The following is an 18,764-nucleotide window of genomic DNA, read 5'->3' as shown; positions in this document are numbered from 1 at the left end:
CAGAAAGCAAACCTCACTATAACCCAGATCATATCCAGGGTAAAAGGTCACAATCAGAGTCGAACAAGTAGTTTCTTTTACAGAGAACTGCCAGATTCAAGATTGTCTGCAGTGGACTTTTACCCCCATTACTTTTAAGATGAGGAGAAGATACCTGTATACACAGCAAATATTATGAATTTAGGGTTTTGAGGCTATGGGAGGAACATATAGGAAATCTGGTTGGAAATGTTTTAAATATTTCATGGGACTTCTTACAGTGGCATTTAAATAGTCTGATGATGGACACCAGCATAAGAACATAATTATTTCACTATTAATTTATACTGTACCCTATTTATGGTCTGTAATTTAATGTAAGTCCTGTCACAATTATTACCTTAATGGCAGGAGAAATCCTCCATAGCCTCAGCTTTATTTAGATTACACTGACTATCCCTTTCACATAATTTTTCAGTGGTGGAAGTTACAGCAAAATGCTTCAAGATATTAGGCATAGAAAGTATTGCTTCTAAACTTGCATTCTCTACCTTTCCCAACAGAGACAATGAAATCAGTGTTTCAATTATAGGTCTTACACACTACTGGGCAACAAATCAACTTACATCTGTTTATTTAAGGGTCAGTAGCATTTGCTTAGCTGTAAATTTAGATAGGCTGCTAACACTGTTGCCATTTGTTGCTCAATGATATCTGACAAGAAAATATATTTGATGATTATTTTCTTTCTCCAGCAGAGATTTATTACACAGACAATTCACAACATTGTGGGAGCTCGTAAATTAAGGCTTAATGGCTGGTAGCCTGCAGTGTTAAGAAAAAAAGTCAGTGTTCTCTGAAATAAGTGAACCTTAATGGAAATGTCTTTGTTTTTTTAATTCAGTGTAGAAATTATCATAACCATGAAGGATGACTGAGAGTGCAGAGAGAAAAGGGCTATGTAGACTGAAAGTGCTATTCAGCCAGGGCACTGCTAGTATGGAGGGTAATGTATCCCCCAGTCTTGGTCTCATAATTACTCAAATCAGCAACCAGTTCAGTGCATGCCAGTAGGAGATTTTCACCTCTTACATTGTGAAAAGATTCTTTGAGACTTTAGGAATGGAATTATCTGGACTATTCTCAGCCTATAAAAGCAAAAGAGCTTACATACATAGACTTTGCATGAATAAACATACAAACGAAATACAGAAGATTATTTTAGATAGAAATGAATATTAGTCCATTACTATCAATATTTAGTTAAACACCAGATCCTGTAAATCTAGAAGCCCTTGAATAAACTACATTTGTTTCAATGCTCAGTTACTTGTGCAGGACTAGAAGAATTTGCACTGTCCAGGCCTCTTGTTAGCTGAAAGTGGTGTCAGGAAGGTGACTGCTGAAGAACTGGCTCCACCGTGTGGGCTCTGGAAAATGACCATTTCAAGCCAAGCAAGAAGCAGCATCCTTCACTTTAGTTTTCAGCAGGGATGTTTGTGTTGTCTATGTGGTGAAGGTAGGATAAATCTGGGAATATCGGTTAAAAAAAAAAGAAAAAAGTTCATGAGAATTGGAAGAATTAAAAATCTTAGTCTAGTAAAGATGTATGATCTCCACCATAAAGGTCAGAGACAACTGGTCCATGGTCTTGCTGGCCTAGTGTAGTGAGGAACCTGGTCTAACTCCAGGAAGGAGTTTCAAATTCTTCAACAGTTTCCTGACAGATCTTCTGCAAGATATTAGTAACAGCAAAAGAGTGACAATGTGCTACTCAAATTTACCAAAGGCATATTTTTTCCTAACACCTACTGCATATTCTGCTTACTGATGGCATGACAGAACTGCAAAAAGCATGAGTTAATGTCAACCTCTGACTTGAAGAATTAGTGGCAGAATCAGTGAGGCTTACTTTGAGAATTCCCACGCAGATAACATTCTGTCAATGCTCCTGCTTCTGCTAACGACAGGTGTGGTTCATCAGTGACTGAAACCTTTCTTTTACATACCTGATGGCATCATTGCTTCCAACCTTCCTGTTGGAATTTCCCATAGAGAGGCAGGATGCTATCTCCAGGGAGAGCTTGTGAAACAGAGTGCTTAACAGAAGGGTTGCAATTTATTATGCCGATCTTTTTGTTTTCTGAAGCAGAGACAACACCATCTGTATGAAGTTTGCTCCACTGTCCAACTCAATTTACCATCTCACCTAATGGTAGTTTTCATTCTCACATATATATATATATATATATATATATATATATATATATATATATTCCTATTAACCCTTCTTGATTTTCACTCATGTTCTTCACAGTTGTCATTGAAAGTGAGGTATTAATTTAGACTGTGGACTTGTATCTTCACTTCATCAGTTTGCAGTACAAATTGCATTTCTTTCTTCTCCATCCTCCTGTTTTACAGAAAATTTTCCATCTGCTATGTACTTTTTTTTCAAATAATGGTCTAGTGGAAGGTGTCCCTGCCCATGGCATGAGGGTTGGAACTGGATGATCATTCAGGTCCAGCTCAGGCCTATGATTCCACAAGTGTATTGCTCATTTAAGTTTATGGACATTCTTGCAAGTATTGTGCTATCCAGTCCAAATATAGTTAAAATTTTCTGTAATAGCAATATTCTGTTGGCGTTTATTTTCCCAGTAATATCACAAGTCTTCTATCTGTATTCAAATCCGTTTGGGTGTTTTAATGAACACAAAACTCTACAGTTTTTCTGTCTCTCCCTCACAAATAACACTGAATATGTTAATTTAATTTTATTGCACTTTTTTGCAAAACAACATGTGCAGCAGCCATAAAGAAGAAGATGCTTTTAAAAATATGGTTTAAAAAAAAATTTAAAAATTGAGTCTGATTTGATCTCTGATTCTTTGTTGGTTGTACATTGCCTCTTGAGGGAGTGAGGAATGTTATAAAAAGTTCTATTAAATTCTTGGGAGTGAGGAATCTGATAAAATATTATATTAAGTTCATGGGATTGGATATAAAATAATTCCTGAATACATGCTTTGTGTTCCAATATTGACAAAGATAAATGCCAGGACTCATTGAGTTGAAAGGCCGATAAACAAGGTGGAACACACACCACACAACTACTCCCTTTGCTGAGGCATGGGACAAAATGCCTCAGGAAGAAATAGATATTGTTCTGTTTTTTCCAACTCCCTGACAATATGAACATTCTTCAACACTGATTACTCAGCAGAAAACCATCAGTAAGGACATCCAGGAACATCTTTCTTTGAGATAAAGTAAAAAAAAAAGTTCTTTTTATTAGAAATGCAGAATCATAGCTGGTTGTACACAAGGGTCATACTAGGAATTCACAGTTCATTTACGAATTAACACCTGACTGAAAGATGGTGACACCTGTTTCAGTTAATAAAAAAAGCTTTGAAGCTATAGGAATAAGCTTTGCATTTTTCTAATAATTTCTCTTGTGAGGCATGGGAAACTGGGAAAATTTAAGTATTTATCACAACCTAGTAGGTGGTAATTAATTTGAATCACTTGCCCTGCTGTAGTTAATATATACATTATAGGCACTAAATTCATAATGATTCATGCCCCAGAATGATTAGGGTAATTTTTACTGTTTTGTTTTCTCTAAGATATGTGAGACAGCAGGATTAGAATCCACATATGCTGATTTTTTTCACTAAGGTAATCAATGCTGAGCTACACTGCTCATCAAAGGAAGAAAGGCAATGGTACAAAACTGTGTGCACTTTATTCTTCAAGGGAAAACCAAAACTTTAAAGCATATTTGCAGTGAGATTGATGCTTTTGTGTAATAACAGTTTGAAGACAGAATGGAATCAGAGGAGATGCATGAGGAAGCAGTATAAATTTCAGACTGTATTTTCCTTTTTGCCAACATACAAACCAAGTGTTGCTTGTTGGAACCAAAACAACTCTTTCAGTAGTTTATAAACTTCCGCCTATTCTACCTTTCAAAAGTAGTAGAGGAAATAGGCAATTGATTTTTAGGCAATTATTCTTTAACAAGTTTGTGTGCTTCAAAATCAGGAATTTTCAGAATTATGTAACATTTCAGCTGATTGATGTGCTTCTTGTACTAAACTCCAACAGCTAAAAAGTACTAAAATGTCTCTCTCCCTTGTATTACAAGAACATGTATCAAAGAAAGGAGCAGCAAGATTTTCTATTAAGTTCTTAAGCTACTTTCAGTCATCACTAAGCATAAAAACAACAAACAATTTATTTTTTATGTAAGTCAATTTATTGATTCTCCGAAGACATAAAAGCAGTTATTTCAAGTGCAGACAACTAACCTTGCTTTATTGCCTCAATAACAAGAGATTAAAACATCACAGATAATGGCTTTTAGGTTGAAAGACTCAAACTCTTGTCTCAGATACTTGTGTTAAAATTTTCTCATCACCAAGATCAACTTCATATGGATATGAGAAGAAATTTTACATGTAAGACATAGTACAGTAAAAAAACCTGTTGCTTATGAGCTTTCTGTAGTAACATTTTTATGTGTTGAAAAGATTTACAGATTCAGGAGTTTAAAGAAGACCTAAGGGAGTCCTAAAATCAATACCCTTGCAAGTTCTGCACTCATAATATCAAAAGCTGATCTTCTGATAAAATTAAGCCAGTGCTAAAACATTTGTAAACAGAATTCCGTAATTCTTTAGCTTCTACTCACATTAACTTAGTTTTTAAAAAGAAACTGCTTTATACTAAGCAAAATACATTCCTAATAAACTAAATTACTAACTTTCAGTGGGGGTTCAGCAATCCTTAGAACAATTCTAAATTAATAAAAAGGATCAAAATCTGCTGTCAGTTTAATTTCTGAATTCTCATTAAATTGTGCTGGTAATAACAGCAGAATTTGTCCAGTGTTGCCCATTCATTACTTCCCTGTTGGAGCACGATTTTTCTAGTAAAGGTGGAAAGTGAAATAGTTAATGAGAACTAGGTAATGCCTATTCCAGCCATTTGTAGCCTGGTTTGTTTTTTTTTTTTTTTCAGACTTTAACATATCCCTTATAAATGCTGCTGTGAACATGTTTGTGGCAACATCTCCAGAAGAACACCCACTGCTACCTACTGATGAGTTACAGGAACACAGAGAACCCAGAAGCTTCCTGAGCAGTGGGATTTATGCACCATCTTTGTCCATCCAACCTCCTGTATATCCAATACTGAATAATCACCTAGGCGTTGAGATCTTTATTCACATGATCTCTATGTGGGCTCAGCCTAGATGGTTCTTGTACACTGAAATGATAAAGTTTACATGATGAAGGACAGGGAAAGTTGATTTAGGTGTTTCTGTCTGCCAGTGATACCTTGCTTGGATCATATTTGAAAACTGATGTGTCTCCCCAGAAAGGAACTGAGCCAAACAGAATCCACTTATATTCTCCAGCTACACAGTCAAATAAACACAGTCAAATAAATTTAAGTGACTTAACCTGGATTTTTCAGCAGTGGGGATGACAAATGACACATATGAATCATCCAGAAAGATCCTTTCCATATGCAACAAAGTCCCTAATAGGCGAAACCATTAAGGTGTCAAATAAAAAAAGCAGGCAGAGCATCAAAAATCTATCATTCTGGGGGATAACACAGAGCAGCACAAGAAAGGCACTTACCCCTCAGCATTGTTAAAGCTGGCATACTAAATACAAGGCAATATGTTACCAGCAGAACTCTACCCTGGTTGGCTGAAGTAACAGCAGCAGGTGAAAAAAAGAAAAGATCAACAATGGCAGCAGCAGGATATGGCAAAGACCACAAATGCTGAAATGACAGCAAGATTTCTCTTCTTCTTCTTCAAACAGAAACGGAGTATGCCTCATTTTACCCTCAGAACACTAATCTGATCTTGGATAAAAAACTGTAAACAAGACAGGGAAGGGAAAATCTGGTATATTAAAGGGGTGCTTACTCTTTGGATGTCTCCTCTGAGGGAGGGGTGTCTGAGCAAGATCACACTGTAGAGACAGGCATTTCCCTTCTGTTCATCTACTGTTACTTCTGCTTTCCTGAACTACTGGTTCATTTTTTGCCTTACTATATTTCCTTTGAAATTAATTTTAAATATTGAAACTGAGCCTATTTTTCTTACAAGACCACAAGGCAGAGAAGTGACCATAAATGCTGAGGTATTTGTGGTCAAGAATCATTACTTCTCACATTTCCTTATTTTGCTTAGTATTTGCATACAGTATTTTCCTGCTTTTAAAAACATGTTCACTTTTACCACTCAGAATTTCAAACTGAGAAACACAGACCTAGATCCAGAGGAAAAGCAGTAGACAGCAAAAACTAACTACACTTTTGTGATGTAGGGATTTTGTCACTCAGGTTCAGCGGGTGAGACTTGAGATTTTACTTGAATGAGGCTCTCACTATCCTGCCCTTCAGAGGCTGTGGTGGGCGCCAGTTGTCAACGAGAGGGCTCAGGGGTTCATTCTCACTATTCTTGGAAAGGCTACGGAGCTTTGCCATCTGCAAGGAAGAAAAATTCATGTGGAAGCACTGTGGACCTTACTGCCTAGAGCAAACTCTGAGATGAAAAAGGAATTTTCTTATATAGTGACAAGCACACAATGACAATGACAGTCTCTAACAACACTGAGATTACTGACAAAGATTTCTGCAGCCCAGGAGCTTGCACAATTTCTGTGGATCTTCACACTCTTCATCCACAGAACACTTCATCGTCTGACCCTTGGACATCTTTTGGTTTTTTTCTCTGATTCACTACCACAGTGAGGAAAAAGAATAGGGCCCTACTGTGACTCTGCTGGAGCAGGACTGCAGGGAAATACCTCGTGAAAATACAGCTGTCTGTGAAGGAGGATCCAGACCTATGTCAGTGCAAGGCAGTGATAGAAAAAACTGGTGCAGAAGTTTGTATTTTGTTCTACAAGGCAGAGATATGCCAACTGGATTATTAAGTTGTATCATGAATTCAGCACTCAGCTGCTGTTATGCAAATTAACTTAATTTCAGTGTTGCTTTGTTAATTGTTACCCTTTCATCCAAATGCAAAATAAATCTATTTTGAAAACAGCCATTTCAGTAGAAAGGCTATACTCCGACTTGTATTGCTAAAGCAGAAAGTAGTATAAATAGCCAGAATTTTGGACACAAGAACTAAAAACGTCACCTTATCCAGACAGGCTTTTTTTTTCTCCTTTTCCCCTCTGTAAATGTATATTTGAGCTACGTGGATGCAAGTGGTACATTAATTTCTATGAATGTTCAGATTTTCAGGTTGTACGTTGTTTGCTCTTTCTCAGTGACAGCTTTTAAGAAGTAAAGGTCTGGACCAGCAATTTCTTAAACCAGAAAACCATCAAGGTATTAGTCTCACTTGCCACTTAATTGTAAAACACGTAGAATGAACTGAGGCTGCTGTGATGGCTGAATTTTGTGGCTCAGGGGCACTTCTGCCTTAGCAGGTTTTCTAGATCCCAAGAACACCACTGCTGAGGCTGTTTCAAGAGGTCCTGCAAGAGCACCTGATTCTCAGGGTCAGTTTTACAGCCCATTTCAGCAGTCCATTCTGCAGACAGTTTCTCACTGTCCACAGTTAAAGCTTTCCCTACCAAAAAGTGCACGGGGCTTGCAAATCATCACACGAGACACTGCTGAGAACGGGTGAAGGAGGAGCAGAACTGGCTGGAGTTTACCTGGTCTGAGCTGACTTCAATGGGCTCCCTCAGGAGAATCCAAGTGATGCACTCCTCACAGGGGGGTGTGGTGAACGAACCGTGGTAGGTCCAGTAGTCCCGAGATTTGGGGAAAAGAATTGAAGGATCAAAGTGCTGAAAAGGAGCCTCCTTCCCCTTAGGGAAACAAAAAAATTCTCTGTGGTAACTCTAGAGTAGATATGCATCTTAAAAGTCATCAGTATATATGTCATTATAAAGCAAGTAATTAAATACCAAGAGTCATGCAAGAAATCAATCTCCTTCCTGTCAAGCACTTTTCCAGCAATTAATAATAACTGACATTTTGATCACATTCATAAATTAAAAGAAATTACAAACTGAATTGTGTGGGATCAAAGCAAATTCATTTTTACACCTTTCTATTCTGGAATTATCAAAATTGTGTTTTATTTTGGGCCATTGGGATAAAAGTTTAAGCCTGTGACACTACTGGTACTGTTATCCAGCAGTATAACCCTTATCCAACAGGATAACCCTTTTATCCAACAGGATGGTGGCCGGGCATTTATCCCAGATCCATTACAGTCTTCTCTTCTATCTGGAGGAATTTAAATCTGTACCTCTCTCCTCCCAAGATTGTGCCTCCAATTGTATATTCATGGTGACACTCTCAGTCTTTTTGTTGTTTGTCTGCCACCAAATAGGATAGTGACTTCAAGGGACTGTGATAAGTATTCCTTGTTCCCTCTGGGCAATAAAAACTAACTGAGAAAATGCAGTTTACTCCTCTATTGATATTTTGGATGCAGTTCTGGGAAGGGAGACATATTATTCCTATTTCCATCTTCTATCATGGAGACTCTCTCTAGATTAGAACAAAGTGAATAGCAAAAGCTGAAATAATTTTCATGCATCCTTGCACAAATTAGGAGTAGAAGGAGTGACTTCAATTATATCTTCCTGAAAAGATTATTCTGTAAGCTCCTTATGAATTTGCAAATAAATTCATAAAATTGTGCTTTTTCAGTAAATACACTAAATACAGTGACTGAGAAACTCCTCTGCCTGTAATGCATCTGAGCAATTGAAACTGCATGTGTGATAAATACACCAGTGATACCACCCATTAATCTTTCTGAAAGATAAGTAATCTTGGGAAAATGTCTGGGTTGACAGAAAAGAAATAAGAGATAATATACAACATATGGTTCTTTGCATATGCACTTGTCTTTCTCTGCTTCACTTCAACTGTTGCTTTTTCCAGAACTTCTACTTGTAAATGGCCAAAAAAATTATATAGGCATTATGAGAGAAAGCCATCAAAAGAGATACCATTGACACTTCGAGGTAGAGGCATGGATAGGGTGAAAAAAATAACCTTCAGTTCCCTCAGCAGAAAGAACTTAATTGAATTTGAAATCTGAGTTGAAAAAATAAAATTAATATGACTCTTACAAAGGAGAGAAGAGCTTTCAGGCTCAGACCTACTCATCAATGGCGCTACACACATACATACATTAAATACAAGGAATTCTGGTAAATTTGCAAGAAAATGCCTACAAATTTGGTGATCTGGTGGCATGTTTAAAGTGAAATAAAGAGAAAAAAACCAACAACTTTTAGCATTATTAGAATCATAAAGTTTATCATTAAGTAGAATTGCTAAAGTATCCCTAGAGATGAAGTTTATTGTAAATGATAATGCTAAACGACAAGAGATGCAATGTTGCAGTTCCCTGCAAGTAACTCCCTTCAGTGGCTGTATCTATGCAATACGTGTGGACTAGTGCCTTAGATCAGTAATTAAACTGAAAAACAGTTTAGAATATATTCGTAATGCTATTTGTGCTAGTATCATAGGAAGAGAGAACTTAGGACTGGTGCAGAAATTGCACCATGTAATTCCTTTTATAAATACAGTTCCTTCTTAGAACTAACAGTATTTTAAATCTCCCTTATACTGACTGGGAGCCTGATCCACATTCCTACTAGTTTCTGCTCATTTTAGACTAACTAAATTTCTGACTCTACGATATGCATTTTTTTGGCTACTGTTGTCCACAAATTTCAAAAGATTTTCATTTCTTCTTGGTATTGGCCCACTGGCATATTTTTTTACAGAACAGGACCAATAAGACTGTGTATGCAAGGATTTAAGAAATCCTCTTCAACAAGAATACTTGCAGAAGTGAGGAGTTAAATATTTATTAAGCCAAAGAAAGTATCCTGCTCCACAGTCCAATGTATCATCTCTGGTGCTACTGTTTGACATTAAAATGATGCCAAAATATGAATCTGAACTACTGATTTCTGCTTCTGTGGCTTTCCAGCTACATTATATCACAAAAATTGTTTTGATACCTTGGTCTTAATGTTTTCAATTTCTTCAAGAATTCTCTTCATCTCTGGTTTGGGAGTTTTTCCAACCTGTAATGCAAAGCACAAATACTGCATCTTTTTCATCGTGTTCCACAGTATTTGAAAGAAATTCAGCACATCCCATCTGTCACATTAGGCAACAGCAGTCTCAGAGAATTCAGCAGGGACTGACAGAAAATTATGTATGTTCAAAGACCATCCAAAATAGCAAATTCCAGTAGCTGGCTTTGTAATTTGAACATGTGTTGAAGGACCCTACAAGGCATCATGCCTGTCTGAGGAATGGACTTGCACACTCAGTGTCACTACCCAGGGCTTAACCCTTGGCTCCTGCTTCAAAAGCAACCCACAGCCACTGATGTCTGAGAGCTTGGCAAAGTCTTGATGGCCTGAAGGGCTGTAGTTCCTGCAGACTTCATTCTGCAGCACATACACAGTCAGATCAGACTTGATGTAAGACATGTGAATTCATGTCTAGACGACCTCAAGCTATGGGGTCACTTTATTGCTTGTGTTCATGACTTTTAGCACTGCCAAAAGCTTTGACATCCCAGAGGAGTAAAGGCAGTATGCATAAGATGTACTGTTATTGCCATGTCTTGTTCCAAAATAGATTAACTTCAATTCCTCAGAAGATAATTCAATCCTATTTTTGTACTATCCCAAAACCCAGTAATGGAACATGACAAATTCAGAGAAAAACAACAGCTCCTTCACCAAAGAGCAAGGAGGAAACAGAGAAAGAGGGACAGAGAAGACAGTGATACTACTGACTTTTCTAGACCTTTTAGCTGACATTAGCATGGTAAAGAGGAATATAACGGTGTGCTTTGTATTGTGTTTTACAACATGAAACTTTAGCCTAAAATAGACCGAAAGGAATGACAAAGGAAGAATAATTGAAGGACATAGTCATAAGGGAGAATCTGGACAGGTGCTGACCTTCAATTTAGACTAACTACAAGAGAAAAGGTCAGGCTGGCTCACAATATAATAGAATTAAAATGACACAGCATCTAGTCTGTCCAGGGACACTGTAGCAAAATTAATTACATCCACTTATTCTTGCTTGTACAAATGCCACTTACTAGTGACAAAACAATAAAAGGACACTGATTCCCTGATGGTGTGTTGAAGCTGAAATGCCCACCTGGCACTAAAAAGACAAGTTTCTGTAATTTATTACTATTAGGCTGTGTGCCCATTAGCATTTCTCAATGTCCTAGACTACATACAGATTTGATTGCTTTCTTTCTGTTGAGTTTATAAAAAATCAATCTGAAAATACTGGTACAGTATTATTTTGTTTAAGTTTCTGTATTTTAAGGTTAGAATGTTGAGTGATCTTATTTTACCATCAATTCTTTCTTTTTTGAGTAGGTTCATTTAACTCATTCTGATTCCCGGCTTGTGTGGGAATCAACAAGAGAGCAGAGGAGGGAATCAGTCAACATAACCTTGCTGACAGGCAGATACAACACCTGCTAGCAGACAAAAGAAGAGAGGAAACACTCAGCCTATGCAGACCCTCCTCCTCACCCAGTGCACACCACAGGAAAGGCCTGCAGTGCAGGAAAAACAATGGTCACTTTTTCCCTGGCACTAGAGAAAGAGAAAAAATACAGAAAAATTATAAAGACTGAATATTTGCCACTTACTTTCAGAAAAATGCCCACAACAGCTACACCATCAGGTTGTTTTAAAGCTCCAGCAAAATTACCGTGTTTTGGATTCCAGTGTACCATATGCAACTAAAAAAAAGTCAATTAAACCTCAGTTATAAAAACAAGAAATTGTCAACAACACAATCTTCACTTTAAATTAAATTAAGAAAATTCTGGTACATGGTAAGCAAAGGAATGGACATGAGAAAGAGAACTCTATGTAAGTACTTCTTACTGCTGTACCCATACTTTCCATAAAGCATTATTTTGCATTTAATTGAAGCATAGGACACAGAAAATGGAGTTTACCTTACCACACAATATCAGACAATGCCACTATAAATAGTTTAATCCAAGCACATGACATGCACCCATGCAGTGCATAAAAACACCTACTGACATGCACTTCATCTCAAGTACATTTTTAGATCTTCAGGTTATGCAAGTTATTTACACTGGGTTGTATGTAGTGCACACATTATTGGTTTGTATCTGTTACTACTCTCAGCACATTGTACTGGAAGGGAGTGGGGATATAATCTGACATTTCTCATATCTACTGTGGGATATAATCTGACATTTCTTTCTCATACCTACTTTCAACAATGCTGCATTTTCAGGATATATTTCAAATTTTTTACATCCCTGTACAGAAAATCTCTAGCTCATGCATGTAGCTACAAATGCTGCAACCAGCAATGTGCAATCTCAGATTAAGGAGCATCTGGAACACAGTCATACAGGTGGGAAAAAAAAGTCTTTTTAAAAAAGTTCTTTTAATATTAAAAAAAATAAAATTGAATATAAATGAATCTATTGCTCTCTGTTTCTTTTCTCTTGAGGACAAGGATTTTAATGCTAAGGATAAAGTTGGAGGAATCCTGTATCTGTGGCTGCAATGGAGCTAAGTACATATATTCCAGGCTTTCTTCTCCTGTCAATTAACACAAGTACTGCTGACAAAAGTAACATAAAAAGTCTGTGCCTGAACTAGCCCAGAAATAGTTTGAGGAAGCAGATTTTTTTCTCTTTAGTTGGCCACAGAAAGCAGAACACTAGCAAAGATTGGCTGTGGTTAAGGAACTGGAAAAAAATTACTAAGCCATCATCCACAGTCATCTCTGCAATATCTGTGCACTTTGATCCTGAAAATATCTGCCTCAGTTTTGTCCTGTGAGAGGTAGGCAAAGCTTCCCCAAGCTCTGAGCCTTGAGAATACAGGTAGAAGGCAGGAAAACACTAGTGCAGGATTTTTGTGGGTATAGGTATGTCTTTTGAGCCTATTCTCAAATAACGTGGAGGAAGGAGGCTGCATTTGCTAGCAGTTCTCTAGCTTCAATAGTTAATTCACTTACATTTAGGACCTGAAGAAGTATTCAGGCCCTAAAGCATTCATGAATTTTAACACACTAGGACAACAGCCCTGCAGTGGTTTACATTTAAAAACAAACAAACAAACAAACAAACAAAAAACCCAAACAAAACTCAAACATTATATTTTCCATAGTTCCTGAAAATCCTGAAAATACACACAGTTATTTTAAAGCAGAAATGTTCAGGAACTAAAACATACTCTGACTCAGTTTTAAGATGGATCTAATTTTTTGAATGTCATCTTATCAAATGTGCTTTTAGTGAGTTTTTCTATTCTTTCTGAAAACAGCTTGGTAACTCAAGCTATACCAGAAATGCCTAAAAGCCAAAAAAAACTTCAGCAGATCTTCCTATTTGGAAACAACAGATTGCTTTGTCGCAAATATTTTTAAAACATTCTAAGATACCAGCAAAAACTCTGGCATGAAGAAAAGGAGTCCGTGTCAGTAGATACTTGCAGGGATACTTTTGTTGGCAGATGCAGTTTATCCCGCCGCGTGCTAAGCAGTATTCACGAGTTCCACAGCCGGAGGAAAATCAGTAACTAAATACTTTCAAGAGGGAGAATGGTTAGTTTGTTCAGATGCAAAATTGCAATCAGCACGGAATGGTGCTGTCAAAAATCCATCCCACCTCTGCTGCATACTTGACGCCGTCGATGATGTGCTCGGAGCCGTGCAGGTCGGAGGAGCCCCAGTGCAGGTGCAGCTGGCGCAGGCGGTAGGCGCCGGTGAGCGGTCCCCCTCTGAGCACTGCGGGGACACACATGGCATCAGCACCGCGGGGACCACCGGGAACGGCATCGGCACCGTGGGACACGGCACCAGCACCGGGGGGACCACCGGGACACGGCATCGGCACCGCCACCACCCCGCACACCCCGCACCCTCCTCCCGCAGCTCCTCTCCCCAGCCAGCCACTGGCCAGTCTGCGTGGCTGCGGCTAAATTCTCTTCTGTTTGATGTGGACACTGTGAAGCAAGCACAGAATCAAACCCCAGCTGCCCAACACGCCTCTGTTCTGGCAAGTGCACACACTACAGTTCCTGGTATGGAGAGAGAAGGATGGTGTTCACAGGTGATTCTTGTCCAGAAAGGGTCTTTTTAAGAAAGACTGGTGTTAGTGCTGTTAAATTAAGCCAAAGGTGCTTCAAAAAGTACCTCCAGTCCAAGACAGGCATACCTTTTACAGGTCGACAACTAAACAATGGTTACAGACAGCGGCTTCTAACAAAAATTAAATTTTTTAAAAATTATCTATTTCTTGGAAGTGAGAGAATAATCAATATTCCCTCAATAAAGACGATAAAGTTTAGGTCAAGTGAGTTACAGAATTGTTCTTGATCCACCAGCAAGAGAAACTAAGAAGCTGTTATTTGTGCTGTGCTTAGCCAAATAATGCTGACCATGCATCAGTCTGACAGTTGACATCAACCCTGACTTTCAAAACATCACACCTGCTCTTTCAGCCTGGAGATTCTTTAGAGCAGGGACTGCTTAGAGGATAAGCTCTCAAATGTATTTTTCATTCATTACCTAAGGTTGGAATGAGTCGTGTTTCCTTACACAGAAAGCTGATAATGTAGTTCACAACTGCAGTGCCAGAAGGCCTTGTTTAAATAGCATTCAAGTTTGAAATTCTACCAATAGCTTTGAAGTTCAAAGTTAACATTGAAATCCTCTTTTGCCCAATGGTCTCAAATGAATTCTTGATATCCTACAAGAATACCTACATAGAGCAAGAGGTTTAACTTTGCAGTTTCTCTTTTTAGTTGGTGTCACAACCATCAAGAGGAGGGCCAGAAAAAAAGCACTGTTGAGACTTAAGCATGCAATTCCTCTTTTTTACTTTGTTCATACATAGATAATCCTAACTCAGTATAGTATTGGGTAACATTGAGCAAACCTTCTGTAGAACCCTTCAATTGAAAAATTATTATTGTTATTATTATTTAACTTTCAAATATAGGACAAAAAAGGCATAGGATCTAAGGCCCAACTCCTCAGAAGTATTTGGTTTCCATTTCACATTGGAATCAATGGAAGGCTGGAGCTGAATTTATGTGATCTACCTACATTAACAAGCTGAATCAGTGTGAGATTTGGAAACTCATTCACCACTCATTTCTTACAGGTGGCCCTTTCCAGCTAAAGTACTGTGAAGTACTTGAAAATAGAACTTCATAACAGTATACAAATCTCTCCAGCATAAAACCAAATCTTTTTAAGATTCAAATTTTTCCATGTGATTGGGAAAAAAATACCTTCAACTATATTTCTTTTTCCAGTTAAAATGGAATCTGTGACTACTACCTATCCTCATCTTTTTGCGTTGCAGAAGCAAACAAATGAAGGTGATAAAATGCCTACAAAATTCTTCCTCATGGTCTTTCAGAACTGTCAAGCATTGTATTTGATTCTGATCATGTGCCTATGAAACACATGAGTCCTAAATTACTGTCCAGCAACCTGCAGAAACTAAGGGCAGTCAGGAGTGAATGTACACACTGCATGTCCAAAGAAACAACAGAGGTGATCCAGAGGGGAGATACGGGGAGGAAATGGAGGGAAGATGATTTAGAGGAAGTGCTGCACCATGGGCTGCATTTGGTTTGGCCAAATTTGGATCTTTCTGCAATACTGTTCTTGGGCAGACAATTTCTTGAGCAGCCTAAAGCATTTCAGCCTTTAGGAAGCTGTAAAGAAGAACAGAACCACTATGTAAAAATGTTCATTACCAATTTCCTTCTCATGCTTTCAGTCATGGCATTCATTTTATCCAGAGCTTTTGGCAGAGCATTCTGGCTTATAAATAGAATTTGTTACAGGGGCAGGTAGTGATAGGGCAAGGAAGAATGTTTTCAAACTGAGAGTATGGTTACACTGAATATTAGGAAGAAAATTTTTACTATGAGGCAGGTGAGGCACTGGAACAGGTTGTCTGAAGAAGCTGTGGATGCTTCAGCCCTGGAAATGTTCAAGAGAAAGTTGAATGCATCTTTAGTGATGGTCTAATGGAAGGTGGTGATGAGGGTATGGCTGGAACTAGACGATCATTAAGGTTGCTTCCAATCCAAACCATTCTGTGTTTCTATGGTAATAGAAGTGCAATTTATGAGACCACTGTGCAGAAACTACAGTAAAAAAGGACCATAAAAATACATAACTTAGAGACAGTCCTGGTCCTAAATAATTGAGATTCCATCTGAGAGACATGGAACAATAACAAGTAGCTGTAAAGATAAATAAAGAAATCCAAGGAAACAAGGGGGTCATCAAGATAAGCAGGAGAGTGATCTTTCAATATATTATGGATGTATTTCATTAGTGATATAGCTTACTAAGAACAAAATCTCAATACAAGTGCCATCAAAACAGATGCACAGAAATCCAAAGGAAAGTAACTGTTTTCCATTAATTAGATTGCTTTCCTTCTTGATAAAGGACTAATCAATACGTGCGTGCTTTTGAGATTTCTTTGCATTATATGATATTGTGAATTTATTATTCATTTTGACAGTTGTTGCCTATCTGCATCCAGAGCTATACAGATAGAGCTCTGCAATCAAGTTTTGAACAATTTAATTTAGAGACATGAGATTGCTCACTCTCAATTAAATAACAAAGCCATTTCATAGTTTTCCAGAAACTATATAATGCTGTTTACATGAATGCTATTTTCATAACTTTTTTCAGGCTCTGAAGTACCTGAAGAATTGCCATGCAGAGGAAATGAAGATTACAGTCAGTAGAAACGTACATGCAAGGTTTTTGTTTACAAAGTGCCTCAGAGCATTCTAAACCCCTTTGGGCACCACTCTTGTCCCTTACATAAAACCTGAAGGTGTGGTGGCTGTGTTGAAGGAGGTGACATAGGGAGAAGTCCACCATCCAGCTGAATCTGTATTTCAGGGGTTCCCCTGCAGCTAACAGCCTTTCTGTCCCACTTCAGATCTGCCACAATAAACTCCAGGAGCACCTTTTTTACGTTCCCATGAGACTTTTCTCTGCTGGCCTGCACAGGCTAAAGGATGCTTTTTGATACCCGGCGCTTTGCAAACCCTGATTCCTAGCAACCCCCCAAAAATCCAAACAGACCTGATCGATCAAAAGTGTCGTCGAAGACGACGCGGCAGGTGCGCCCGTTGTTCAGGATGGTTTTGGCAGCCCCGGGGTCATAGCTGGCGTGCCAGGAGGAGAGAGAGGAGTCGTGCTGCACGTCCTTGCTGTTGATCTCAATGGGGGACTGCTTGTCGCCCTTGGCCAGCGGGTAGTTTTCGTGCCAGCGCTCGGGTCCTGCGGGACAAAGACAAAGAAACGTCGCCCCTGCTCAGCCGGGCTCATGCCGGTCCCCCCGGTGGCCCCGAGCCCGCTCACCGTTGTCGCTGTCGTAGCCCCACAAGGACTGGGCCATGCTGCCGCTGCCCGCTCCCTGTCCCGCTCCCTGTCCTGCCCTGGTCCCCTCCCTCCCGGCCCGGGGGGTTTTTATAGCCCCGCCGCGGCTCCGCGTCCTCCCCGCCGGGCTGGGCAGGGCTGGGCAGGGCTGGGCAGGGCTGGGGGCGGCTGCCGAGCAGAGCCGTGTTCCCCCCGAGGCAGGGCGTGCCGGCGGCTCCCTCCATCCCGTCCCGCAGGGACAGCCCGGGGACAGAGGGTGGCTCCTGCTGGCGGGAGCGCCCCGCAGCCCCGGGGCTGTCGGTCCCGGCTCGGGTGAGGCTCCTGCCTGGGGCGCTCAGCGGCCGCACCAGCCCGGGAGCGGACGCAGGGAACTGGATTTTCCCTCCCCTCCGCGGGCGTGAAGCACACCCGGGGGTTCTGGACGAGCTCCCAGGGCGGGCAGGCTCCCCCACTCCCCCTTCCCTGCTTTCACAAATGCTCCCATGCAACAGCTCAGAAATGCCTGAAAGGATATCTCACAGCCTGCAAAACACTGAGCAAAGGGACACTCTGCCAGCCCCAAAGGAGGCCATTCCTGACCACTGGCTCAAGTTTGGGTTTGATGTTGTCCGGTCAGTTCTTCATGCAGGGAGCTTTATACCAAATACATTTCTCATGTTAGGCAACTTAGCAGTGGGTATTTTAGTCAGGAAAGTATTTGTTTTTCAGATGATGAGGAGTTAGCTTTGTCCACACATCTGTTTTGGGTACTCAGAGCTTTTCTCTCAAATGCCAGCTTCACTGCAATCTCCCATAGCTTTGTCAGTCCATGCTAACATTGTTGCAACTCTGTCTACCTTGAGCTACAACCTCAAACTACATAACTCAAACTAAATACTATCTCAAGATAAATATTTGGGAGTCAGTCATGAAACATCCCAACCCATGGAGATTTCCAACACAGGTGAACTTGTTCAAATGCTCCTTGTACCTATCAACATTGTAATGCAGCATGGAAATAAACCTGCAGCTTTGAGAGGTTCTACCATTTGTGTTGGTAAGGTACAGGAAAAAGATTGAGAAGCTGCAATATACAGAGCTTGGGACTAATTTAGTCCTATTTGATGTCCCAAAACCAGCTGGAAGATAAAGTCTCCCATTCTAGTTGTGCTGTGTAGCTAGGCTAATAAATACCTAAATATGAACTTTGTTTAGCATAGCTAAAATTACTTTATTAAACTTGTTTAGAAAATTCTTCTTGCTCGGAGTATAACCATAAGTAGACATCCTGAATCCTTTGAGACAAA

At 39.5% G+C, this 18,764-nt stretch overlaps 1 protein-coding gene across 2 annotated transcripts; it reads right to left on the bottom strand.

The window, feature by feature from the left end:
• Positions 1–4,257: 4,257 nt before the first annotated feature.
• LOC106849879 (carbonic anhydrase 3-like) lies at positions 4,258–17,497 on the bottom strand. Of its 2 annotated transcripts, none has more exons than XM_014870781.2 (7): positions 17,461–17,497; positions 17,182–17,379; positions 13,718–13,836; positions 11,670–11,797; positions 10,029–10,062; positions 7,686–7,841; positions 4,258–6,495 (listed from the first exon to the last, which is right to left on the bottom strand). In XM_014870781.2, the coding sequence occupies exons 1-7, from the start codon at positions 17,495–17,497 to the stop codon at positions 6,376–6,378; spliced, it is 792 nt and encodes a 263-aa protein (XP_014726267.1). In that variant the 3' UTR covers positions 4,258–6,375. The 2 variants fall into 2 exon arrangements, with proteins under 2 accessions (XP_014726267.1, XP_014726268.1); XM_014870782.2 differs by having other exon boundaries at positions 10,029–10,094; positions 11,705–11,797.
• Positions 17,498–18,764: the final 1,267 nt, after the last annotated feature.

The sequence above is a fragment of the Sturnus vulgaris genome, chromosome 1, assembly GCF_052056855.1.
Source record: "Sturnus vulgaris isolate bStuVul1 chromosome 1, bStuVul1.hap1, whole genome shotgun sequence".
NCBI lineage: Eukaryota > Metazoa > Chordata > Aves > Passeriformes > Sturnidae > Sturnus > Sturnus vulgaris.
Note: the sequence above shows the minus strand (reverse complement) of the source record. Positions and strands in the feature narration are given on the sequence as shown.

Coding starts and splice junctions, on each gene's coding strand:
- LOC106849879 (XM_014870781.2), bottom strand. CDS start 17,497: ATGGCCCAGTCCTTGTGGGGCTACGACAGCGACAACG. Junction 11,798..13,717: donor GCGTCAAGTATGCAGCAGAG/GTGGGATGGATT, acceptor ACTTTTTTTTAG/TTGCATATGGTACACTGGAA. Junction 6,496..7,685: donor TTGAAGTCAGCTCAGACCAG/GTAAACTCCAGC, acceptor TCTTCCTTGCAG/ATGGCAAAGCTCCGTAGCCT.